General features: G+C 35.9%; 1 protein-coding gene across 2 annotated transcripts in view; it reads right to left on the bottom strand.

Annotated features, from left to right (window-relative positions):
* SMAP1 (small ArfGAP 1) overlaps nucleotides 1–19,652 on the bottom strand; it is a 202,700-nt gene that overhangs the window by 141,708 nt on the left and 41,340 nt on the right. For both annotated transcript variants that reach the window (XM_047860688.1, XM_047860690.1), the window contains exon 2: nucleotides 14,382–14,515. In XM_047860688.1, coding sequence (XP_047716644.1) covers nucleotides 14,382–14,515 — 134 coding nt within the window. The remainder of the gene's footprint in view (nucleotides 1–14,381; nucleotides 14,516–19,652) is intronic.

The following is a 19,652-nucleotide window of genomic DNA, read 5'->3' as shown; positions in this document are numbered from 1 at the left end:
TACCATTTGAAGTCTAGGAATAAACCACTACTTTCATCCTAGGTACTTAAGGCCCAGCTCAACAATCATCCTGGACTCTCCCCTCTTCTGTCAGAAGCCTTAGTGACTCTAACTCTTTTTTATTTGTTACAGCCTTCCCCTCCCTCCCCCATTACCACCAATTTAGTTTAAGATCTAGTCACTCACTGCCTTGGCCACTGCAGGAACAAGTCCATCAGATGTAGGTTCTTAAATGGAACATACCATTAAACATCACTCTTCAATTTATATTTTAAGAATTCCCTGATGTATCCCTATCCCCTCCCCCTATCAGTGATAGGATCAAGACCAAACCAACTAACTCCCCACTGAAACTTTTGCCTTCATCTCCTATGACATATATAACAGCACCCAATACTCTGGTCACAGGAAACTACTTCACTTTCTCAAATACAACATGCTTTCTCCATCTTTCTGCCCAGGAGACCCTGTGTACTCTGTAATATGCTTCCAGAAATTCATAAACAAATAAAGGTCACTATAAAAATAGCAATGAGACATCCTTAAAATATGTTTAGAACTTAGCATAGCACTGGATACTGATGATTTTTTTTTTTTTTTAAAGAGAAAGGAGTCACTACTAAGTGATTTTCTAAAGATTACCCACCATTTAGTTAACAAAGCCAAAACTAGAACCCAGGTCTACAGAGTCCCAGCCTGACTATGTCTGCCATCTTCTATCATTATTATAGTCACACAAAGCAAGGAAGAGCAGTGACTACACCTCTAAAATATTATAAATATTATATGCAATGAATAATAACAATGTTTTAAAATGATCTATTCATACAGATATTCATTCACTGCCACATAACAATTTCCTACCAAATATAGCACTCTATATGGAGATACAAGCCTTTTTCTTCAAATAGTTTAGTATTCCTTTAGTTCTACTCTCTCAGTTCTATCTAGACTAGGCACTGTAAAATGAACAGAGTTGAACTGATAAAGACTTGCACTAAATAATATCTTAGTAATGTCTAATATCTAAGTAACATCTTGTTCACTGCTTCGACCCAAAGAACTACAGACAGTTACTAGGAAGATAATTCTAAAAACTACTACTGACTTTTTAACCTTAAAACCTCAAAATCAATTTAAAAATCAAGAGGAAAATACAGGGCATAATCTTGCACAAATTCAGAATACATGTGACTTTTTCTCAAATGTATTGTTTAAAAATGCAAACCTCTTATTAAACTTCACAGATTAAATTTTGTTGCAGACAGTATCACATTTCTTTCTTCATCTCACTTTGCACATACAGGCAACACATAAACCGAACACTGTAAGCTGCCCCCTTGCTCGGCTCTTCTTTGAGGACACATTTCATGATCCTGGCAGGGAATCAATACAAGTGAATCTCAATCAACTTTAAAAGAATGCACATGAGGCCATGGGTCAAAACGTGGAGAGATTAAATAATGTTCTAATACATAGCAGGTCAGATGTAATGAAATCATGGAGCTCTTCAAATTAGCTTTATTAACCTGGAATTTTATTCTATAAAATATTGCTTGTCATAGGAATTCTGTAATTCTCACAGTTTTAAAGCTCCCAGAAGCTTCTCACCAAAAACAAACAACAAGAAAATAATAACTAGACAGAAAAACCAAAAACCCATAGAATATATTTACAACAAAACCTGGTGATAGAGTATCACCACAAACCCGATAACACTATCTGGTAGAGACAAGGCACTAACAACCACTGCCCTGCAAGATGTCTGCCACTAATGGGGAGCTGAGTGGATCTGGAAACAGAACAATAAAACAGTGAAGACATACAAACTGGAAATTACAGTGAACCAGTCTGAAGAATGCACATGAAACTGAAAAGGAGTTTTACCCAATCCAATAGCAAATATGTGCAAAAGGTCTACAATAAGCTTGAAATGGGGGGAAACAATCTAGCCCCTATGAATTCTCATGACATAACCACCAAATTTCCCTTCTAGAAGAGAGCCCCACCCTGAGGAGAAAGTCCTGGGAAAGGATTCAAAATTGAAATGGACTAAAAAAATGGAAATAAAAGAAAAGCTTGAGATAAAAGTGGGAAAAGGGAACAGAGCAAAAAAAAAATCTCAGAAAACAAGTAGCCTTATTTTTAAACATTACACAAAAACCAATGTGCAGTTAGAAAAGCTATCTTGAATCTCAATTCCTTTTAAAAGTGGAGCGCCTGAGTGGCTCAGTCGGTTAAGCGTCTGACTTCAGCTCAGGTCATGATCTCACAGTCCGTGAGTTCGAGCCCCACATCGGGCTCTGTGCTGACAGCTCAGAGCTTGGAGCCTGCTTCAGATTCTGTGTCTCCCTCTCTCTCTGCCCCTCCTGTGCTCATGCTCTGTCTCTGTCTCAAAAATAAAATAAAAAAAAAAATTCAATTCCTTTTAAAGGTAAAGAAAACCAATACTACATAAAAATGATCAACAGAAAAGAATCAAGGTCAAATCTCATACAGTTATCAGAAGAAAAAGAGAATAAGAAGCAGAATAACATCTCTACAACGAATCCACACTAGAACAAATACACTCAGAAAACAGATCAACACTGTACACCTACTAATTCAAAACAAGCCAAAAAACATATGCAAGATATGAAAGAACATGTAAAATGAGTTAAAAGACATGTGAAGTTATGAAAGAACTAAATCAGAAATTCAAAATATCAGAATTAAAATAAAAACAGGAATTAGAAATAAAAGGAAAATATTTCAGAAATGAATATGAAATAAATGGAACATGAGAACAAATAAACACAACAAATAATGGCCGATAAAAACTAGAGAGGAGGGGCGCCTGGGTGGCGCAGTCGGTTAAGCGTCCGACTTCAGCCAGGTCACGATCTCGCGGTCGGTGAGTTCGAGCCCCGTGTCGGGCTCTGGGCTGATGGCTCACAGCCTGGAGCCTGTTTCCGATTCTGTGTCTCCCTCTCTCTCTGCCCCTCCCCCGTTCATGCTCTGTCTCTCTCTGTCCCAAAAATAAATAAACGTTGAAGAAAAAAAAAAAAAAAAAAACTAGAGAGGAAAAAGGAAAAAAAGTTTAATAAAAAAAAAAGCAATGAGAAGAATCCAAGAGAAAGTGATGAATACTGGAGTTAAGCAATCAAGATCTGACACACATGTTAACTTTTTTTTTAATGTTTTATTTATTTTTTGAGAGAGAGACAGACAGACCACGAGTGGGGGGAGGGGCAGAGAGAAAGAGAGACAGAATCTGAAGCAGGCTCCAGGCTCTGATCTGTCAGCACAGAACCTGGAGATCATGACCGGAGCCAAAGTCGGACGCTCAACCGACTGAGCCACCTAGGCACCCTGATCCAACATACATGTAAGAGAGTCACTAAAGAAAAATACTCAAACAAGGAGACAGAACACTGAAAAACTAATTTTAAAAAGTCACTGTAAGGGGCCCCTGGGTGGCTCAGTGGGTTAAGTGTCCAACTTCGGTTCAGGTCATGATCTCATGGTTTGTGAGTTTGAGCCCCTCTTCTGGCTCTGTGCTGACACCTCTGAGCCTAGAGCCTGCTTCAGATTCTGTGTCTCATTCTCTCTCTGCCCCTCCCGCATTCGCACTCTGTCTCTCTCTCAAAAATAAACATTAAAAAAAAATTAAGAAAAAAATTGTGCTATATTACAGTACTAAATGTAAAAATTAGAAAATATTTGTAGAATAAAGAAGATAATATACCTAAGAATAAATCTAACCAAAGATGTAAAAGATCTGTATGATGAAAACTATAGAAAGCTTATGAAGGATATTGAAGAAGATATAAAGAAATGGAAAAACATTCTGTGCTCATGGGTTGGAAGAATAAATATTGTTAAATGTCAATACTACTTAAAGCTATCTACACATTCAATGCAATCCCAATCAACATTGCACCAGCATTCTTCTCGAAGCTAGATCAAGCAATCCTAAAATTCTTATGGAACCACAAAAGGCCCCGAATAGCCAAGTAATTTTGAAGAAGACCAAAGCAGGAGGCATGACAATCCCAGACTTTAGCCTCTACTACAAAGCTGTAATCATCAAGACAGCATGGTATTGGCACAAAAACAGACACATAGACCAATGGAATAGAATAGAAACCCCAGAACTAGACCCACAAACGTATGGTCAACTAATCTTTGACAAAGCAGGAAAGAATATCCAATGGAAAAAAGACAGCCTTTTAACAAATGGTGCTGGGAGAACTGGACAGCAACATGCAGAAGAATGAAACTAGACCACTTTCTTACACCATTCACAAAAACAAACTCAAAATGGATAAAGGACCTGAATGTGAGACAGGAAACCATCAAAACCCTAGAGGAGAAAGCAGGAAAAAACCTCTCTGACCTCAGCCGCAGCAATTTCTTACTTGACACATCTCCAAAGGCAAGGGAATTAAAAGCAAACATGAACTATTGGGACCTCATGAAGATAAAAAGCTTCTGCACAGCAAAGGAAACAACCAACAAAACTAAAGGGCAACCGACGGAATGGGAAAAGATATTTGCAAATGACATATCAGACAAAGGGCTAGTATCCAAAATCTATAAAGAGCTCACCAAACTCCACACCCAAAAAACAAGTAATCCAGGGAAGAAATGGGCAGAAAACATGAATAGACACTTCTCTAAAGAAGACATCCAGATGGCCAACAGGCACATGAAAAGATGCTCAACATCACTCCTCATCAGGGAAATACAAATCAAAACCACACTCAGATATCACCCCACACCAGTCAGAGTGGCTAAAATGAACAAATCAGGAGACTATAGATGTTGGAGAGGATGTGGAGAAACGGGAACCCTCTTGCACTGTTGGTGGGAATGCAAAATGGTGCAGCCGCTCTGGAAAACAGTGTGGAGGTTCCTCAAAAAATTAAAAGTAGACCTACCCTATGACACAGCAATAGCACTGCTAGGAATTTACCCAAGGGATACAGGAGTACTGATGCATAGGGGCACTTGTACCCCAATGTTTATAGCAGCACTCTCAACAATAGCCAAATTGTGGGAAAAGCCTATATGTCCATCAACTGATGAATGGATAAAGAAATTGTGGTTTATATACACAATGGAGTACTACGTGGCAATGAGAAAGAATGAAACATGGCCCTTTGTAGCAACGTGGATGGAACTGGAGAGTGTTATGGTAAGTGAAATAAGCCATACAGAGAAAGACAGATACCATATGTTTTCACTCGTATGTGGATCCTGAGAAACTTAACAGAAACCCATGGGGGAGGGGAAGGAAAAAAAAAATGAGGTTAGAGTAGGAGAGAGCCAAAGCATAAGAGACTCTTGAAAAAACTGAGAACCGGGGCGCCTGGGTGGCGCAGTCGGTTAAGCGTCCGACTTCAGCCAGGTCACGATCTCGCGGTCCGTGAGTTCGAGCCCCGCGTTGGGCTCTGGGCTGATGGCTCAGAGCCTGGAGCCTGTTTCCGATTCTGTGTCTCCCTCTCTCTCTGCCCGTCCCCCGTTCATGCTCTGTCTCTCTCTGTCCCAAAAATAAATAAACGTTGAAAAAAAAAATTAAAAAAAAAAAAAACTGAGAACAAACTGAGGGTTGACGGGGGGGGGGGGGGGGGGAGGGAGGGAAGGGTAGGTGATGGACATTGAAGAGGGCATCTTTTGGGATGAGCACTGGGTGTTGTATGGAAACCAATTTGACAATAAATTTCATATATTAAAAAAAAAAATTGTGGTTTATATACACAATGGAATACTATGTGGCAATGAGAAAGAATGAAATATGGCCCTTTTTAGCAGCGTGGATGGAACTGGAGAGTGTTATGGTAAGTGAAATAAGTCATACAGAGAAAGACAGATACCATATGTTTTCACTCTTATGTGGATCCTGAGAAACTTAACAGAAGTCTATGGCGAGGGGAAGGAAAAAAAAAAAAAAAGAGGTTAGGGAGAGAGCCAAAGCCTAAGAGACTCTTAAAAACTGAAACAAACTGAGGGTTGATGGGGGGTGGGAGGTAGGAGAGAGTGGGTGATGGGTAGTGAGCAGGGCACCTTTTGGGATGAGCACTGGGTGTTGTATGGAAACCAATTTGACAACAAATTTCATATTGAAAAAAATAAATGATATTACAATGTAAAAAAAATAAAGATTAAAAAATAAAATATTAATTAATTAATTAAGACAAGCAGGTCAATACTATCACAAATCTATTACTAAATTAAACTAAAAGCTACCAAGCTACCTGACAGCAGGTATTTCTAAGAATAACAAGGTTAAAATAGAAATCTATATCCATTTAGCTAGTGATTTTTTTCCTTATGAAAGCATAAAGAACAAAACTTTGTTCAAAACACTTCTATAACTTGTCTTTCTCACTTAATCTGAGAATCATTCCACCTTCTTATGATTTATCCCAGAGTGCAGGAATTTTTATCCTCGAAGGTAGAATTTGGCTTTTAGGAAAAAGTTGAATCACATCTCTAACTGTAATATACCATTCTTATTCAAACGCAAATAATTAAAGTGTTATTTCAATTTCTGTGGTAACCAAAGAGACTGAACATACAATCAAAGAATCTCAAGATCAAGAATGGAAGAGACTTCAGCGTCATCTAAATTGTTTCTCATTTGCCCATTCAGTGCTTGAATCCCAGCTACAGATTTCCAAGTGGTTGCCCAGCCTCTGCACAAACCATTCCAATAATGGCAAAATCATTACTTTTCAAGGCAATAAGTTTCAGTTTTGGATGGCCTGAAATACTAGAAAGTACTGCCTTTCAAGTACCTGCATATATTACCTTGGAACTTCCACACACTAGCTTAAGTTATACTTCCTACAGCTACTGTATGTGGAGAATTTAAAAGTATATAGGAACATGGGAAGAAAAGGACAGAGGTAATGAAAAAAAAAAAAAAAGAGAGAGACTGTATAAATAATATAGGACAAATTGAGAGCATATGCTTGATTTTTTTTTCATTTTCTCCATTTACCCCATTCAGTGCTAACTATAGCAAACATTATCTCACAGAATTATATCAAATCAAAGATTGTTCTCAGTGTGCCATTACAAAAATTAAGCACATACTGTGTTCCCAGCATTCTGGAGGCCATCACAAGGACTACAAATACACATACGATACAGTTTCTAACTACTGGAAGGTTACAATTAACCCAACAGACATGCACAAAGGTAAATAACAATATATGGTAGTAGATAATTAGGCACAAGTCATATTTAGTAGAAGCTTTATTACAGTAGGGATTTATTGGGTTTTAAAGAATGGAGATTTGGTTTGAAAAAAGGAATATGCAAAAAACATTTCCAACAACAGCAGAACCAAAACAAAAACCAAACATACACACCACCAGAAGAATTCAACTGGAACAGCTGTCTCTACACAGCCAAAGAGATCTGCTGTCGAGCATCTGGAGTAAGGTCACAGACACACAATGAAGCCAGATGGCAGAAGTATATGATTACCAATTTAAGGAAAATAAAACTTTTATGATTCTCAGAGGAGAACCAATACAAATCTCTCAGAAGAGAAGTCAAATGACCAAAGCAATGTTCCAGAAAGATTATTCTGAATGTGGTAGGTAAAAGTGATGGGGAGGTGACAGTGAATAGGAAGATCAGGAATAAGCTAGAGCTGTGGACATTGCAGGAGAAATGAGAATGGAAAGCAACAGAAGCAACAAAAGAATTAAGAACTGATGGAATATAGAGGCACACAAAAGAGAGAAGTAAGAACCAAAGGACACCACAAGCTTTTAAGATTAATCAGAATAATGACATTAACTAAGAAACCAGTCTGAACAACCAGATTATTATTTAAATTTTAAATGTGTCAGGCTGCTTACTAGGCATCTTCCAATCTTAACATTTATAAATGCTACCCATTAATAACTATGACTGTAGCCAAAATTTCCTACATTGAAACACTGAAACAATTTCATAAATCTTTTTTTCCTGTTTCCATATGAAACATATAGAGGTTTTACTGATACTGCTATAGAGCAACAGTTAATTTTGATATTCTGTTCTTTATTCTACTCAAACACATAATGTTATCTGACAAAAAAAAAATGCCTGGTCATATCTATTCATTTCTCTTCATTTCTATCGTCGCATTAATAGCCAGCTTCCTTTGTTTCATAGCAAAGCATTTTTCATAAAGCAACAAAATTGTTAATTATGTCACAAGAATTACTTAATACACAAAGATGAACAGATATGTAAAGCCATGTGAAATTCCAGTGCTATGGAATCAACTAAATTGGCCAACTCCAGCCTCATAGAACATACAATTAATACAATTAAAATGGATGCTTGGGAAAGTTACCAATCACTTCATATCAAAGATATCCAAGGCTTCTTAAGAATGATAAATCCATGAATACCAAAGGTCTCTAACAGGCAATGTAAAAAATAACTGACATTCACTATAGAAGTCACTACTGGAAAGACAGGGGAGAACCATCTGCATAAAAAAATAACAGGTGAATCTGTGAGAGTAAATGGGTTATCCTATGGAGAAAGACTAAAGAACAATAGGGCTAAAGACAAAACTGTAGAAAATGTCCAAAAGGGGGAAAAAACCAGAAAAATAAATAGTAAAAAAAAAAAAAAAACAAAAAACATTAAAAAAAAGGGAGACTAAATAAACCAAATAAAAGATGTAGAATAATAACTTCAACTTCTTTTACAAAGAAAAAGGTTCAAGAAGGCAGGGGGTAGTATCAAGTGAAGCAGGAAGACCAAGGAGTAGGGAGGAGAGTTGGATTTGGCCATTAGGGGTAAACTAGTATTCTCTAGGAGTACATACTTAGCAGAATGATGGGACTAGAAATGAGTTAAAAGAAGCAGAAGGTAAAGAAATGAAATAGTGGGTAAAGATCTTGCTTGAGAAATTCAACTGCTAAAGGAAGATTAGAGCTAGTCACTAGAATACAGTGCCTGGCACACTGTGAGTACTTAATTAATGTTCAGTGGCTGAACAAGCCAAGAGCTGTGTGTTGAGGGGAAGATGGTATTTTAGGAAGACTTTTTTATGGCAGAAGGGTGTGAGTAATACATTTCAAAGAAAAAGAAAGAATTTAAATATGCCTCCAAATAAGTATAATTCTTAGGTGGAAAAGCAAGAAGGAAAGCTGCAAATGAAAATAAAGGCAGAGAAACTAGCAGCCAACCCCCTACTATTCTGTCCCTAAAACAAGAAAACAAAAAGCTGCAAGTCAAAGCAAAAACACTAGGGTTGGATGGAATGAGAGGAAAGAAAGCTTCTATTCTTTTGTTACAATCGGAAACAACGATGTGAAAACAGTTGGATTTAAAGACCTTTCCTTCAGGGCCCGTGAGTGGCTTAATCGGTTAAGCCTCTCACTTCAGCCCAAGTCACGATCTCACTGTCCATGGGTTCGAGCCCCCGGTCAGGCTCTGTGCTGACAGCACGGAGCCTGGAGCGTGCTACAGATTCTGTGTTTCCCTCTCTCTCTGCCCTTCCCCCCTCACACTCTGCGATTGCTCGCTCCCTCTCTCTCTCTCTCTCAAAAATAAATAAAACATTTAAAAAATAAAGACCTTTCCTTCCAGCCAAAATATAGTCAAAGCTAAAGTAAAAATGGTAAAGATATTAAGATGGGGTAAAAATGCCTACAAATGTCGAAGGCAAGTTCACTAAGGATAAATCATGTATCTATGGAGACTGGCAATTTCAAATGTGAAGTTCCCCATGATATACTTTATAAACAATAAATTTCAGTTGTGTGGCCTTGGTGTTCCCAAGAAAATACTAAGTACCATACCAATAAATGACACTAGTCAGTAGTAAACAACCTGAGAGAGAATATTACTAAAAGATTTATAAAGTATTAAAAGTGGTCCAAATGTTATCATGATAAATACCAAATATATGGAGTATACTTTGCAATAGGGACAAAATCTCACTAAGATGTTTCATTAGTACCATTTACAAGACTCTGCACAAAGTAAGCTAAGAAACAAGAGCACAAGTAATGTTCCTCTGTAATAAAAATAAGGTATTCTTGGGGCGCCTGGGTGGCGCAGTCGGTTAAACGGCTGACTTCAGCCAGGTCACGATCTCGCGGTCCGTGAGTTCGAGCCCCACGTCAGGCTCTGGGCTGATGGCTCAGAGCCTGGAGCCTGTTTCCGATTCTGTGTCTCCTCTCTCTCTGCCCCTCCCCCATTCATGCTCTGTCTCTCTCTGTCCCAAAAAATTAATAAACGTTGAAAAAAAAATTAAAAAAAAAATAAGGTATTCTTCATTTTAACTCCTTCAATAAGGCACTGAAAAATGAATAATTAAAAAATTTAAATAATGTAGGAAAATGGTAATACTTGGGGTTAACAAACCAGTACATAATAAAAAGTAAAGGCTATAAGGGTGTCTGGGTGGTTCAGTCGGTTGAGCATCCGACTTCGGCTCAGGTCATGATTTCATAGTCTGTGAGTTCGAGCCCTGCGTCAGGCTCTGTGCTGACAGCTCAGAGCCTACAGCCTGCTTCGGATTCTGTGTCTCCCTCTCTCTCTGCCCCTCCCCTGTTCATGTTCTGTCTCTCTCTCTCTCTCTCTGTCAAAAATAAATAAACATTAAAAAAATTTTTTTTAAAAAGGTATTTATAAAAGTACATAGTCCTTTCCAAAAATCTGAAAAGTGCCTGACAATAAACTCAAAATTAAAGACATTTAATCTGACCATGAACCACATTTCAAAAAAGAATTTTGATTAAAATGTAAGGTGAGTAACTCTATTTCCATGCTAATAAAAATCAAAGTAAGTTTTGGTAGATAAATTATTTTCTTTCAAAAATAAGCATATAGCTATTTTAACACAGCTATGATATATGACAGATGTCCTAAAACTTGGTTCACACACTCACAACATGTATATAAAAAACTGACATAAATATGGTATACGTATAATATCAGTTGATAAGAAGCTTTGAAGCAAAACTTATTACGTAGTTACATTTTACAGAGATACAAAAAAGAACATTTTTACTTATAGTCTGACTGGGCTCAGAGATTAAATCATGTTTCCACATTTACTATTAAAGATCTAAAAATATATATAACTACCCAAAACTAAGTACCATCTTTGAAAACTAGAAGCATAATTTTCATGAAATGTTGGCGGGGCAGGGGGGTGGTAAGGGAAGACATAGGGTAGAACTATATGCAGTAGAGTAATTCTCTCTACAAATAATAATCTCCCAAGTTTTGTTTCTTTTTTAAATCAAAGAAATTCTTATAAAATGTCATATGAGTAAGGAACACTAAAACACTGTGATCTTCACTCTTCCTTATCCAAAAGATAAAAATCTCAGCGTGTAGCAACCTAAAGGTACAGACATCAATGTAGTAGTTGCCCCTAAATTGGCACAAGTAAATTCTCTAGGATAACGGAAATGCTCTGTATATCTTCATTGGGGTGTTGGTGACACAGTATAGACATTTGCCAAGACACATAAAACTCACTTATATCTGTAAATTATTGTCTCTATAATTATACTTCAATTTTTTAAGTAAAAAAATAAAATGCATAGGTATAAATAGAAGTGGATTAAATGGAACATACCTACCATTACAGGCAAAAGGATAAACTTAAATTTGAATAGGAGCAACCTCAACAGACAGCCAATATGATCACCTAATCATCTCAAAATGCCTTAACATGCAATATTACTAAAAATGAATTAATTATACTTCACAAATATTCTCAAAAAAGTAATTTATACTCAATAATACCACACGAGTCAATTTATTTATTTACTCAGTAGTACATTTAACAACCAATTCATCACAGTGGATTTACTAAGAAGCTATGTTGCGTGGATCAGAAAGATATTCAAGGCAGCAGTATTGAGGGTTTTACCTAATGAACAAATGAATGAATACTACTAATAACTGATAAGCTAACATCGAGTATTTAAAATGTATCAAGTGCTGTTCTAAATGCTTTCCTCATATGAACTTATTTGATCCTCACAACAACCTACAGAAGTAGATACTCTCACTATTCCATTTCATAAATGAAGAAATTGAGGCACCCTGAGGTGAAGTATCCTGTCAAGCTCATCCAGGTCTAACTGTGGCAACCTAACTATCTAGAGACAACTTTCTAAATCACTTTGTTCTACTGCCTTTTTAGAATCAGTTGCCTTAAAATTTTCTAGGTTAAGATAAAGGTTGTGCTCTGTAGAATGGAACCTTGGGGGATTTTTATAGAACAGCAGTCCCAGAATGATTTTTAAAGAGCAAGTACTTACAAGGCCCACCACAAGAATATTAGATGTCATGCTCATTTGTCTGTGTGATTAACCTTCTCTATACTTTTTTCTCCATACTTTTTTTTAAAACTAAAACTTCATTGTCTACTTATTTAATTTTTAATTGAGCGCATCCTAACCTTATTTCTTATCACAGAAGATCTGATCTTTAAGAGGAGCAGTGTGGTATATGAAGTCATACAGAGCATTCTCTGGTGATACTCATCGAAAGTCTTGCATTCCAAAAGAATAATTCTTATTTCAAGAAACTGACAGTTGAAAACCATTCAAATTGTGTCCAAATACAATTTCAAAAATTGTGTATTACTTAATAATTGTTTTCAAAAGCCTTCCATTTTTAATAATTCAGTATCTTGCTGTTGTTGACGGTAACTTATTCCACAGAAAATGAGTAAACTGTAGCCCTCTGACTGGGAAGTTCTGCTCTAAGCTACAGGAAAAGAACAGCTGTCTACCTCAAATAAACTGCCATTCAACCCCTTTTAACAGCTTACTTGAGACAAATATTATTTCTGGAGAACTGAATTGTCCATGGATTTCATGTTTTATCCTTAGTGTGAAATGAACCATTAAAAGGCAATATACCTTGGGTCTTGAATGTTTTGTACCTCCATAACCCAATACAAACACCAAGTTGCATTTTCAAGCTACACTTCACATTTTCTTGAAGACAACTTAAGAAAAAACATTTGAAATCTGTTACCAAAGTTACTATAGAGATGCTATCAAGAACAGTGCCTTATATGCAATGTTCAAAAAGCTATGCTTCCTTGATAGAACAAATAATTTTTCTCCTCAAGGATCATGAAAATACATAAAGTGTCATATTTCCTTTATGCCCTAGCCAGCAAAAACCTCAAAACCTTAAGAGTGAACTAAATGAGTTCTGTTTGACTTTACAGCCTAAAGATCTGTTATTTTTTCCAAATACTTCTAAGATTTAATTTCTTTTAAATATTTAAATCTTGGTTCTATCTAGAATATACTTTGGCATAAACAGGTCTTTAGTACAAAAGTTTTACTTTTTTTAACCAAATCTTTATTTTTTTATATGATCTACTCCCCTCAGTATTGTATTCTATTCTTTCACCCTTACCTCACCCTATCCGTGCCAATTTTTGTGTTCTTTTTGGTGTTTTCTGATTGGAGGCATGTAGGGGTATCACTGAAGTTCAACAATATATATTTGTATACTTGGCTAGTTCAAAAAGGGTATAAGAAAAAGTAGTATAAATTCACTGTGAATTACAAATTAAAACCAGTAGAAGTAAATATTTTTATTTTAGCAGTTATCCTTAAGTATTAGAAAGATTTTGAGAATTTAAGACTGTCACACTATAAAAATGGCAAGCCCTTCAAATTACAGATTTATCTCTAACAATGCTAAACCACTCAAAACAATCCACATCAGTCATTAGAACATTTGCTAACTGGGCTATCTTCCAACTATTGGGCCCTGTTTGAAAATCAAGAACATTTCTGTACAGAAGGGAAATCTTTCAAGTCAGTTCTTAGGCAAGAGGTGGTTTATTCTTTATCTTTACCCAGGCTCCCTCTACTGACAGAATAACAAAACAGAGTATGGAATTATACCAGCTAATTTCATCAACACAAAGAAAAGGAATTCATTTTTTAAAGACTTCAAAGTCAACATTTTAGGTAAGAATAGACTAAAAACTGAGTTCACTACATACCCAAAAAGAAATAAACATTTGTGAGTGGACAATTCAAGTAACATCCAAATTGTATATGTGGCACATATCATTTTAATATACTACTTTGCAATGTTAACCCTTGGATATAAGAAGGATTAAAGATTTTAAATTCATTTTAAATATTTTTTAAAAAAAATTTTAATGCTTATTTATTTTTGAGAGAGAGAGACAGTGCAAGCAGAGGAGGGGCAGAGAGAGAGGGAGACACAGAATCTGAAGCAGGCTCCAGGCTCTGAGCTGTCAGCACAGAACCTGGAGATCATGACCTGAGCCGAAGTCTGACACTTAACCAACTGAGTCACTCAGGCACCCCTCATTTTAAATATTTTAAATAGTCTCTCAGAAAGGAAATGTTTACCTGTATCTGTTCTGGTGTCCATTGGTCTAAGTTGACTGACTTGACCCTGGATATATGAACCCCAAGATTTCTATGGATTCCAGCACATCTGATGCAAATAAACACACCAATATTCCAGGAAGCCCATCGAGGACCTAATTAAGGAGAAAAAACAAAGATAAATATTAAAAACTAAAATAAATATTATGACAGCATTTAAGTGAGACACTCTGATTTTTATACAATTACAATGGAGCCTTACAAAATTCTACATGCTCAAAGTTTACAATGGCACTGGCAGCAAGGTTATAAATCAACCTTCAAGAACCTTAATGAGTTTACTAATTTTGCGTTTCTAGAAACTTTCCCAAACCTAAGAATTTAAAACTAATTTATGTGAATAGTGTTTTCACTAGCATAGTTAAACCAGGACCAGTAATGTCCCACAGTATAAAGTAAGTTCTTTATTAAGTGTGTAAAGTATTGCTCGGGTCATGATCTCACAGTTTGTGAGTTCAAGCCCACACTAGGCTCTCTGCTGTCAGCACAGAGCCTGCTTCAGATCCTTTGTCCCCCTCTCTCTCTGGCCCTCCCAGCTTGTTTTTACTCTCTCTCTGGCCCTCCCAGCTTGTTCTCTCTCTCTCTCTCTCTCTCTCTCTCTCTCTCTCTCTCACAATAAATAAAAATAAAAACAAAAAAAGACTGCCAACAAATATAAATTAAGGAGTTTTCAATGAAATGTAGAAATTAGTAAGAAATAGACAACCAACATAAAAGAAAAACATACAAAAAGATATGAATGGGTAATTCACATAAGAAGAAATATATGGACAATAAACATATAAAAATATGCATGATCTCACTAGCAGTTAGGGAAAATGCCCTTTAAAACTACAACAACCCCCATTTTACATTCAACACATTGGGAAAACTTTTTAATCAACTGTTAGAAAGAATGAGGGACAATAACATCTGCCTCAAGAAGTCTATAAAATGGATAAATCACAAATATAACCCTGATTTAAGAAAGGTTATATATGAACTAAGGTATGTTATGAAATATTAGTTCTTTGGATCATGGTTAAAAAATTCTGAAAAAAATTGTACAGAAATTTACATTAAGGATACAAGAATACAAAGCCCTAGCTATACTATTCTTTATATCTTTGAATGTATTTTCTCAATAATTTTAAATCTACTTATGATTATTTTCGTATATTGCTTATATAATTAAAGTAAAAATGGAAAAATAAAAGTAGTATCTGGCAATTTTGTCAACTATTCAGAAACATATACTTAATTGATTTTTTATAAATCACTTGATTATGAAAAAACTATATACAGTAAGAGGTATCAATAAAAACCAAGCTTTTTAAAACATTAGACTTCTGTTTTAAGTGCATACTTTTTATCTAAAGGTGAGAGTTAAATCTACAAAATAACACCAAACTCAGTAATTACAATGCAGTAAAACTACACACATTCCTCTCGAAAATTCCTTAAGAGGTAGTTTACGCATGTATAATTTATGCCAAAATATCCTGCTTTTAAATTTCAGAAATGATACCTATAACCTGAGAAACATCTAGGATATATTCTATTTAAATGTTTGATGCTAACAGCATCGAAATGAATTAGAAACCAAAAGACCTGTATTCAACCTACTCTGCCACCAGTGAACTGCATAAACTTTCCTGGACTAGTAACAAGGTTCTCAACAAGGTTCTCATATGTTAAGTATAGTCAACATTGGCTGCCTCATTCTTAGGTGAGTCTTGTATGGAAAATACTTTGAAAGTTTTAAAGCACTACTGAAGTGCAAGTTATTGTCATACTAAGAAACTTTGAAAATCAAAACGCAATACTTTCCTCCTCTAGAAAAAGACAACTCCCAAAACTGCAGTGAGTCCAGAGCTGATGGGAAAAGATTTTCAACACTCTCCAAGTGTGGCTTCGTTCATTTTTGTTCTTAAAATAGAATGATTCCCCTCAGAATATGGTAGACTCACAGCCAAATACAAATGGAGACTTTTCTCTATAGCACAATTTTTTTTGATGCAGCAAATGTTATGACTGAATGAATTAGAAAGCATCAATTGCACAATGTGATAGTAACTGTCCATACAGGTAAAAAGTTGTAGCACCAGAGTGGTGCATTCTACAATAACCAAAGATGACAAAGGGATCAAATGTATAAAAGCACTGTACAAGAATCATGCTAGCAGTAATAGAAAAAAATGGCCATTTACTATTGAACAAAAAGCAAGATATAATTAAATGTTAACTGATGTTCAGGTTTTATACAGCTTCATACAACTATAAAAAACCATTTTATTGATTCCTGCAAGGAAAAAATAAACGGCTATCACTTACTGGAAATGTTAGCCCCAATCGTTTTTTACCAATTGAAATAATAATGCAATTTTGTCAATGCATCTTTCTTTGGAATACAGTTACCACATTTTAACTAATATAGTCAGGGACCTTCAAAAATAGACTTTTTAAAAAATTTTTAATGTTTATTAATTTTTGAGAGAGAGAGAGAGAGAGCAACAGTGGGTGGGGAAGGGGCAGAAAAAGAGAGAGACACAGAAACCAAAGCAGGCTCCAGGCTCTGAGCTTTCAGCACAGAGCCCAACGTGGGGTTCGAACTCTGAGCTTGAGATCATGACTTGAGCTGAAGTCAGAAGTTTAACTGACTGAGCCACCCAGGGACTACCAAAAATAGACTTTTAAAAGCCTAACCAAAATTAAAATTGGGTTATTCACTCTATAACACTGGACTTGTAAAATTTACCTAAAATTGATAAAATAATAACTGTTCAGCATGGCAGCCATTCAAGTACTGGTATGAAATCCTAATTTTCATTCACCAAACTATTCAATGAGTACTTACCAACTCTGCCAAGTAAATGCTATTGTAAGACCATAGACACAAAAGTAAAAAGCTAAGTTCCCAGAGTGAGGAGGCCAAGCCAAGTATAAATAGGTATAACCACTTAAAAAACAATTTGGTGAAATCCAGTAAAAGTTCTAGATGAATAAACCCTTCTACAAGGCAATCTATTCACACATGCTTAGATACACATACACATAGGTTTACCAAGCTATATATGTAATATGGCATATTTAGTACACATACACACTCACATATAACATACCCTACAGCAGCTATTTTATATGGCACATCACAACTCATTAATCTCAATAAGTACTTATTTTTAGAAGAGAAGGAAGAAAGATTTAAGTTCATCACACAAAGGGTAAATACAGTTTTGTTCAACTTTTTAAAAAAATCGATTACATATATGTGTATACAGACACACGTACACACATAAATCAAGTCATGCTGTAAAATGTTTCTCTGGGTCATGGCTGAATATGTCTGAAAAACACACAAAGAAACTAATACATGTATATTTAAGAAGTTTGTACCAAAAAATTTATAGCAGCATGGTTTCCAAATAACTGGAAATAACTTATATGTTCACTAGTATGATTATCTCACCATACAATTTGAAAATGAATAACCTGCATGTATCAACATGGATAAATCTTAATTATAACATGGAGTATCAATTTTAGCATAAGGCGATATACATAAGGGGCAATGTCTCCAACTAAGGAGACAAAGTCTGCTGGAAGGCATGCAGGTCTCACATAGGTGACAAAGCCTGATCTAAATATTTAAACGCTGACTAGTAGGCAGTAGGCACAGAATATACCAACACACATTCTTGGCAAAGGTTAACAAAGGTGAGGTATGGTAGAAGACTTTGGTATGATTGGAGGCTAGAGTATTAAAAGTATTTGGGGACAGCTTCAGGAGATGATAGCAGGAGGCCTTATGGCAGGCTCAGTGGTTTACCCTGACTCTGAAGAAGGCTTCTAATAGCACTTTCAAGTTCACCATAGCACTCCCACTCACATACTATTTATACATGCCCTGTCTGGCCTTCATGCTTGCGCATTTGTTGCTGCTTCTGCCCAAATGTTTCTTCCTTGGGTCTTCACATGTCTGGCCCACTTTGTTGTACAGGCCTCAATTCACACACTACCTGCTTACAGAGGACTCTCATGACTGTTCTAGCTAGAGTTGCCTCCCCATTCTCCATCACTTACAATACTTCCAGCTATTTGTTCTGAAGTTTACACAAAAATCTAAGATAAACAGAGAAATAAAAATAGGTAATTACCTGGAAGGTTTAATTATTGTAGCAGCTGTATCTCAAACTAAGCTAAGGAAAGGCAAAGTCAGTTCTAGATCAGTATCTCTCAGACTCTAATGTGCATACACAAACCTAGGGATATTATGAAAATGCAGATTCTAATTCTGTAGCCCTGGAATGGCATCTGACATCCTGCATTCCTAAGAAACAACCAGTGATGCCCATGTTGCCATACACAAAGCACATTTAGAATAGCAAGATTTTAGAATATTCTTGACAAGGCTTTAACTCAAGCATTCAGCATATTTCTTTATCTGTTTTCACTACTCTTACTGAGTATATGACTCAAATTGTGAAAATTTATTTTAACATACTAGGAATCAAATCTGCTGAGAAAAAAATCAAAAGTTTATTTGAAATTCAAATATTGGGTTATTTTGAGTTATCCATATCACTATTTCACTAAAAGCAACACAAATAAGCTAGCATCAACTAAACTAATATTACTCATCTCATAACCACAATCACACTAAAAGCTCCAGTAAACAGAAGATGTTATTTGGCCTCACTAATATTAGCACCTTAACTCATATCCATCATCAGTGAATATACTGAATAAACTTGTCTTGTAGCTTTTGTACCATTTGAGAAATAAGATGAAACTGCATTCTCATCTGAGAAGGAACTTCTCTTAAGTTTCTGATTACCATGATAGACTAGCAAACAGAAAAACTACTTTGAATTTTCTTTATATAAATAGAAAATAAAACAAGATAAGGAACGGAGAGTACAACATTAACTGCTAAATGTAATTTCTAAGACTGGTTCTTCTATAAAGCCTTCTCCAATTCCCCCCAAAATTTTTTAACATTTATCACAATGTTTTGCAGTTAATTGTTTTAGCTATCTTTTCTGAGAAACTGTGATCTCTTTAAGAAAAGGATCATTTTATTGATTTCTGGATGCAGCACAACATCTGGTATAAAAATGTAGGCAGCCTCTAGCTTACAAATGATAGCTAAGGCCTTGAGCCACCTGAGTTACTGCTGCCAAAATTGCTAGAAGGTTCTTTTAGAGGAAACCACCACCATACTGAATATTCAAGACATCGTTCACCATATTT

The sequence above is a fragment of the Prionailurus viverrinus genome, chromosome B2 (assembly GCF_022837055.1).
Source record: "Prionailurus viverrinus isolate Anna chromosome B2, UM_Priviv_1.0, whole genome shotgun sequence".
Lineage (NCBI taxonomy): Eukaryota > Metazoa > Chordata > Mammalia > Carnivora > Felidae > Prionailurus > Prionailurus viverrinus.
This window is presented reverse-complemented; position numbering and strand designations above follow the sequence as displayed.